At 39.3% G+C, this 8,185-nt stretch overlaps 1 protein-coding gene across 1 annotated transcript; it reads left to right on the top strand.

The window, feature by feature from the left end:
- Nucleotides 1-106: 106 nt before the first annotated feature.
- LOC106001867 (zinc finger X-linked protein ZXDB) lies at nt 107-1,687 on the top strand (the record flags this gene model as incomplete). The annotated part of the gene is made up of 1 exon (XM_013036821.1): nt 107-1,687. A coding segment is annotated over one exon (1,581 nt), but the record flags the coding sequence as incomplete, so codon positions are not given.
- Nucleotides 1,688-8,185: the final 6,498 nt, after the last annotated feature.

The following is an 8,185-nucleotide window of genomic DNA, read 5'->3' as shown; positions in this document are numbered from 1 at the left end:
GCCTGAGGAGGAGGCCGAGGGCCCGGCGGCGGCCGCCCAGAGCCCCCGCGGACCGCTGGTGCCCGGCCACTCGGGCGTGGTGCTGTACCTGTGCCCCGAGGCGCAGTGCGGGCAGACGTTCGCCAAGAAGCACCAGCTGAAGGTGCACCTGCTGACGCACAGCAGCAGCCAGGGCCAGCGGCCCTTCAAGTGCCCCCTGGGCGGCTGCGGCTGGACCTTCACCACGTCCTACAAGCTCAAGAGGCACCTGCAGTCGCACGACAAGCTGCGGCCCTTCGGCTGCCCCGCCGAGGGCTGTGGCAAGAGCTTCACCACCGTGTACAACCTCAAGGCACACATGAAGGGCCACGAGCAGGAGAACTCGTTCAAGTGCGAGGTGTGCGAGGAGAGCTTCCCCACGCAGGCCAAGCTCAGCACCCACCAGCGCAGTCACTTCGAGCCCGAGAGGCCCTACCAGTGTGCCTTCTCAGGCTGCAAGAAGACCTTCATCACCGTCAGCGCCCTGTTCTCCCACAACCGCGCCCATTTCAGGGAACAGGAACTCTTCGCCTGCTCCTTCCCGGGCTGCAGCAAGCAGTATGACAAGGCTTGCCGCCTCAAGATCCACCTGCGTAGCCACACGGGTGAGAGGCCCTTCCTCTGCGACTTCGACGGCTGCGGCTGGAACTTCACCAGCATGTCCAAGCTCCTGCGGCACAAGAGGAAGCACGAGGACGACCGCAGGTTCACCTGCCCCGTGGAGGGCTGCGGCAAGTCCTTTACCAGGGCCGAGCACCTCAAAGGCCACAGCATCACCCACCTGGGCACGAAGCCCTTCGTGTGCCCCGTGGAAGGCTGCTGTGCTAGGTTCTCTGCCCGGAGCAGCCTCTACATCCACTCCAAGAAGCACCTGCAGGACGTGGACACTTGGAAGAGCCGCTGCCCGGTGTCCACCTGTAACAAACTCTTCACCTCCAAGCACAGCATGAAGACCCACATGGCCAAGAGGCACAACCTGGGCCAGGATCTCTTGGCGCAGCTGGAGGCGGCCAATTCCCTCACGCCCAGCAGCGAACTGACCAGCCAGGGCCACAGTGATCTCAGTGGCCCCGAGATAGTGTCTCTCTTCTCCGACGTGCCTGGCGCTGGCTCTGCCGCCGTGCTGGACACGGCCTTGGTCAATTCGGGAATCCTGACGATCGATGTGGCTTCCGTGAGCTCCACTCTGGCGGGGAGCCTCCCCGCCAGCAGTCCAGATGCCCTGGGGCCTGCTGTGGATGCCCGCGCCCTGAGGCCCGCCAGCGACCTGCCCCAGAGTCTGGACACCTCGCTCTTCTTCGGAACCACGGCCTCTGGCTTTCAGCAGAGCCCCCTGGATCTGGATGATGTCTCCAGTGGCAGCGTGGGGCCCTTGGGCTCCCTCGACTGTCTGGCCATGAAAAACGCAAGCGCAGAGCCCCAGGCTCTGACGCCCAGCAGCAAGTTGACCGTGGACACGGAAGCTCTCACTCCTTCCAGCACCCTCTGTGAAAACAGCGTCTCAGAACTCCTGACTCCAGCCAAAGCCGACTGGCATGTCCATCCTGACTCGGACTTCTTTGCGCAGGAGGAAGACAGCCAGTTTGGCTTCTCCAACCCAACAGGAAACCATGGCTGTCACAAAGAAACAGATCTTATCACAGCGACGGGCAGCTCCTTTTTGGTATGAACCGACTCTGTTCCTTCCCTGCCACGCCACGGGGCTTGCTTTTATTTTGCTCGAATTTGAGGGGCCTCTGGACTGAATGCTTCCGGCCGTGGGATCATTTCTCACTGCTTTGAGAGACAGCCCTTCCCTCCCTGGACTGCAAGTGTGGAGATTTTCATTCTGATCTTGAGTGGAACTGACAAGTTCTGTGACCCTGAGTGAGTCACTTGACTTCTCTGAGCCTTAATGTCCTTATTTATAAGAGGAGGTGGTTTGATTGGGTTGCTCTTTGGTCTTTTCGCCTCTTTATTTTATTGCTTTTATGATCATTGTGTATAAATTTATTGTATTTTATAATGAGTAATCATTGCCTATGCTTCTAATGTAATGAAAAGTGCTTTCATTACTTTGAATATTGAATGAGCAGAGTTAGAGGAATTATACCTTTAAATAATTTGATGAAATTTTTATAGTGCCAACTGTTATATCCATGAATAGAGTACCAATAAGCTCAAAAATGTTTCTTTTTAATCTTTCATCAGGATATCTCTTTTCTGAATTGGGGGGGGGGTCTGTATTGTTGTGAAAAATGCCCAGCTAATGAAGTATTGCCTCTGTGTTTTTAAATATGTGGCCTTAAAGTAATTATGTAGTAAGCCTTAGTTCCCTAGTTTTAAAAACAATTTTACAAATGTAAATTTTCCAATACGTATTGGTGGACTTGCTTTTCTTTCCTCATAATTGGTATTGAAGGGAAACTCTGTTTTGGTGTGCTTTTGTGACCATTATTACTTTTCTTGTGCTTTTAATTCCTTCCTCTAAGGGGAGAAATTCACATTATATGAAGTCATAATTTTGTAGACAGTAAAGTTTTATAAGTGCTAAGAAGAAAGGAAGGGGATTATTCCTTGTTTTCTTTTCATGTAACATTGCCCACATGTCCATGTGATTTGCTTGTGTTCACACTCAAAGTCATCTCTGGCCCTGTGTGTATAGTCTACTGTTCCAAGAAAATCTGGGAATTGACCAGTGGGAAATTTTCTCCCCTCTGCCCTAGAGAGATCACTGCTGGCCTCCTGTGAAATGAGAGACTTTGTTTGCATTTTGCCTAGATTGTATCTTCCCTTACATGAATAATGAATTTTCCAGATTATGTAGAACTTTCACACTTAGCATATCTGATAATCACAATCTTTTAAGGTAGTTATAGCAGAGTCAATACTACTATTGATTTTAAAATTGATATGACAAATGGATTTTTAGTACATATGTGTGTGTTGTATGTGTATGTGGTATGTACATGTGTGTATATATGTATTATATATGTAATATATATATATATATATACCAAAATAAGGAGGATATATTTCTACCTCTCCCATTCTACCCTTGTGAATTTCATGTTCAGTTTGTTTATAATCATTGCTCTATTCCACCTTAATCAATAAATGTTCTTCTGTCTGTTCTGCTTCCTTTCTACCTTGCCTTGTATATGTATATTGCCTTGTATATGTATACCAATCCTTCCCATGCATCTACGTTATTTATTTTTAAATTAGGTCTCTTTTGTATTCAATGTTGGTCAGTTGTTTTGCTCATGGTCCATTTTCAGCCACAGTATTTACTGCAAGTCTCTGTGTGCACTGAGAATTTATTTTCTAGATTCAGATGATGTTTATATATGAATCTGATGTTATTTGTGATATTTTATATAATGTTTTAAGAAGTACTACTTTTCTAAACTTTTTACCATGTAGTTCTGCTATCAAGTACTATTATTAGTTGTTTCGAAACACGCAAATGGAGTACTGTTTACACGTGAATACTTGAGAGCAACAATTATCATGGTACTGTGGCAGTGCACTTTATAATTTACCACTTTTAATTGCATCTGTACTATCTTTATAATTCCTAAATTGGGTATACTTATTCTGCGAAAGAGTAAAAACATTACATAAATTTGTAATTTAAAGAAATAAAATTTTATTGTGTCCTGGCATTGAAGAGCTCTTGTTCAGCACTTTGGAAGGATTTTAAGACTGTTTTAGAAATGCATTTTCATTAGTAAAACAAATTGTATTCTCTTAGATTATTCTGCTTTTCTTATAGAAAAGAATGTGTAAGCCTAAAGTCTATGCACACGGGTCATAGGCATCTATTAAGATATGTAACCATAAAGATATTTAAAAATGCTGTCAGTCTGTTTTTAATCTTTCAGAATACTTTCCTCCCATAAAACAGTCATAAACTTTACTTTTGCTTATAGTTTGTGTAATTTTCAGAGGATACATTTTATTTTCCTTAAAGATAAAAATCTTGTAATTGTCTTTAAGATTTCTCTGTCTATTGGTTCTGTCATAAATTTGTGATTTTTCAAACCATGGGACCTGATTTAGTTTGATCTCATTTGCCTTTTGTGCCTCTTCAGTTTTGATTTATTACTTTCCAATTGAAAACACAATAATAAAATGTGTTGTAGTTTAGTTAGGCTTTTCCTTGATTTCAAATAAAATAATAATTAACACCCCACATGGGAATATTCATAATTATTCAGTAATTATTCATATTAAACAGATCCACTTGGTGATTTTTATGGTACTAAAGATCTAATTTTGATGTAGCTCATTCAAAATGTGTGATAATTGAAATGCAAAACAACCAAATTTTATGTATATATTATTTTTGAAAAATAACTTTGCTTAGCAGTTTTTCTTAAAGCAAATTTTGTGGGTTGCTGTGGTTGTGCATGCCCATAATTCTACCACTCTGGAGGCACTGGAGGGAGAGGCAGTTTGAGGCTAAACTGGATTATAGTCAAGACCTTATTTTAAAAAACCCACAAAATAATACAAATAGGAAAAAACCGCAAAATGTGCACTCTGTGGGTTAGAGAAAGTTGTGTAACATGAAACATTGTATAAAAAGTAAAGCACTATCTAAAAATAAATTTTCAGATATTTTGTAACATCTTTTAAGCTAGGGACCCTATTGTATATTTCAAGTTAATTTACTAATTATGTGTAGAATACAAGGTAGAGAGCACTAGGGATATAGAAAGTGAAAATCTGAACAGTTTATTTTAGAGAAGGCACCAACATTTATGAATTAGCACTTCACAGTTAAACAATGCCATCAAACATCAAACATTTTCAGACATCTAATGAATGCTTTGGAGGAGGGAAGGGGCAAGAGATTTAGATATATAGACAAATTTAAAAGTAGAATTGACTATATAACAGCTTGAAAAAAATCTAACTCAAATGCAAAGCATAGTGTTAGGGTTAGACTGTAGAACTATGAAGATAGATCATAGTAGATAATACCTCATTTTAGACACAGTTAATCATCAATGGAGATATTTGAGAAGGGAAATAAAATATGAATATATATGAAGATTAATATAGGGCTTCTTACCTATTGTTGTCTGTTACTAGCTGACATTGGAGGTTAATGATGGCATGAGAACTCAGTTACAGGTATGATATCCTGTGTTTTCTACATAAACAAGCATAGTTCCTTCCCTTAATTGTTATAATAGCTACTGATGGTGATATCTCAAAGAGAACAGACACCCAAAACCAGAAAATTAGCAGAATAGTCACTTAGTGATTACATTTTGTTTAATAATGAATTTTCTGTCCTGCACTGTAGACAGACAACAATTCCTCTCATTCTGTTTTTTGCTGACATTCATGGACATATGATGCTGCCTACAGATTTTTTTGTTTTTGTTTTTAGTGTTGGTCCTGGGGCTTCACTTGAGCACCTGGGCACTGACCCTGAGCTTTTTTGCTCAAGGCTAGCAAACTATCACTAGAGTCACAAATATACTTCTGGCTTTTTGGTGGTTAATTGGAGATAAGAGTCTTCCTGCCTGGGCTGGTTTTGTACTGTGATCCTCAGATCCTAGCCTCTTTAGTAGCTAGGATTATAGGCATGATCCACCAACCCCAGGCTACAGAAAATACTTTAATTTAATATTTTAAAGTGGACAATGATTCTTAGGAGTGCCAATAGTTTGGAATAGTTTAGAAGTACCTCTGTCATTGTCAGCTTATTAAGAAGCTGGCAGTTCCTGGGATCCCTTTCTGTGTGAGGCACTATAAGTCATAACACAAAGTATATAGCATTAATTCACTCAAAAATTTTGAGCACAGGGGCTGGGAAGGTGGCTCAGTGGTAGAGCACTTGCCTTGCATGCTCGAGGCCCTGGGTTTGATTCCTCAGCACCACATAAGCAAAAAGAAAAAAGCCGGAAGTGGCGCTGTGGTTCAAGTGGTAGAGTGCTAGCCTTGAGCTGAAGAGCTGAGGGACAGCGCCCAGGCCCAGGGTTCAGGCCCCATGACTGGACCCCCCAAAAAAATTTTTTTTGAGCACATATGTGATGATTTCTGCCTTTACATACATTATGATCTAGGCAAAAATCAACAAGCAATGGAAAATAATTTATAGTAAGTTCTAAATACATGTTAAAGTTAAACAGATCTAATTAGAATAGCAATTGTCATTCTCATAGTATGAACTAAAAATTACAATGAGAAAAAATCCAATGCATAGATCATGAAATGCTATTTCAAAATGTTATGAGTTTAACATTCCCAGAAAAGGCTTTTAAGCCAAGATATAAAAATTAGGACAAACTGTCCTAAATTATAGTTTATACAGAATTGTGAGTGCTAATTTTAATTATAGCAAAAATAATTTGGGAAATAAGCTGTAAATTCTGCTTTATTTTAACTTATTTTAGATTCAAATATTACATGTTGCATGTGGAAGTGATTTTAATCATATGATATATTTATATGTTGTTTTCAAGTAGGAAAATCATAGCATGAATAAATAATATTAAGCCTGCCTTTTTCTAAATCTAGTTTACTTTTTCTCAGATGCAAAAGCAACTTTTATTTTTCTGAAACACATAACCAAATGTTTTCATTAGAAATTAAATCATTTCATGTAAGAATACAAGATGAAGTATATCTAAACTTCATGTGGTATTTGGAACTGAGAACTGGAGATTAATGTACAAAATCTTAAGATTTCACCATTTCAGATTCTGGCTATATTCTTAATAGCAAAACACATTTTGTAAAGGGAAAGAAAATACAAAATGAAACTCTTTTTAGTGATTGAAAACAGTAGATTTCCAAGATCCAAACAATCATATAAATGGTAGTATAAAACTAAAAGATGTCACCTTTCAGGCATTCTTACTTTGGAATAAAGGCAAGAAGTGATTATCTGAATCAGGATCTATTTCCTTTTCCTGTTTACACAAACAATGGACGGATATAATTTCAATGTGAAGCTCCATTATGCTGCATGTGGAAGAAGGAAGATTGTCACATGTCTTGTTTGTAGGGAAATCAGCACAGAAAGCTGAAATGGAAATTCCACAGGCAATGACTCAGTGAATATAGCAGCAGTTCATCTCAGGCTAGGTCCAATTTTAGAATATGTGCTGCCAAACAGAGTGAGCAGTGTTGGCATTGGTTAATGCTAAACATAGCCACTTCGTATTTCCAATGAGATGTAACAGATTTCCCATTCAAGTCACCTTATGTTCTTTGTTGTGGAGCTAATTGTTATTTTGGTTAATTATAAATAATATCAATAGGAATTGGATCAGATGCTAATAAAAATGATAAGGCAATACATTTTTTAATTTGGCCTTACTTTCAAAAGGTTATCTAAGTAAAACTTATTTTTCTATTTTTCATGTGAGGACTCACTTTTCCCATTGGTTATACTACTGTTATTGGTGTACTTTATAGTAGGGCTTGAGAATATTGTGTTTGTAATCACCAGTTTAGAAACTTGTATACTTTGAAAAAGAGAAACCTAGGCTATCTTTTATTCTTAGATAACAAAAAAGGCTTATGGAAAGGATAAATCACTGGAAAAAATAAATTTATTTTTCAAAATATAATTGTCCACAGTCCCCAGTCCCCTTTAGAAGACTAGCTAGATCATTGAGTCTTAGTTGAAACTATAGAAATTTCACTGTCATGTATTTAATTTGGGCCATTGGATAGAACTTTTCACTTTTAAATACTTGTACTAAATTTACTGAATAGTAGATATTATGTACACTATATATTATTTATTATTATTATAGCAGTATGATTTTTTTAGAGTACTGAGGTTTGACCTTAGGGCCTGACACTTACAAGGGCTCTACCATGGTAGACACAACCCTAGCCCTAGTGAATATATTTTTAAAAAAATAATTGATGGAATCATGTTTGGAAAGTGATTCTATTGTCCTTCACTATATATTCTCTTAGGGTAAAAATTACTTCAAGATAAAATGTTACCTATATATTTTTAAAAAAGTTGAAGATTCTTTCCTAAAATGGAAATAAAAATAAAATTTGAAAGGAATTATTTTTTTTTAATTTTATTTTATTTGTGAACAAACTGTACAGAGGGGTTACAATTGCATGGGCAGGATAATGCGTACATTTCTTACCAAGCATTGCAGCCTCCTCCTTTGTTTACCCTTCCCATCCCTTCCCA

This window comes from Dipodomys ordii, unplaced genomic scaffold (assembly GCF_000151885.1).
Source record: "Dipodomys ordii isolate 6190 unplaced genomic scaffold, Dord_2.0 Scaffold541, whole genome shotgun sequence".
NCBI lineage: Eukaryota > Metazoa > Chordata > Mammalia > Rodentia > Heteromyidae > Dipodomys > Dipodomys ordii.
This window is presented reverse-complemented; position numbering and strand designations above follow the sequence as displayed.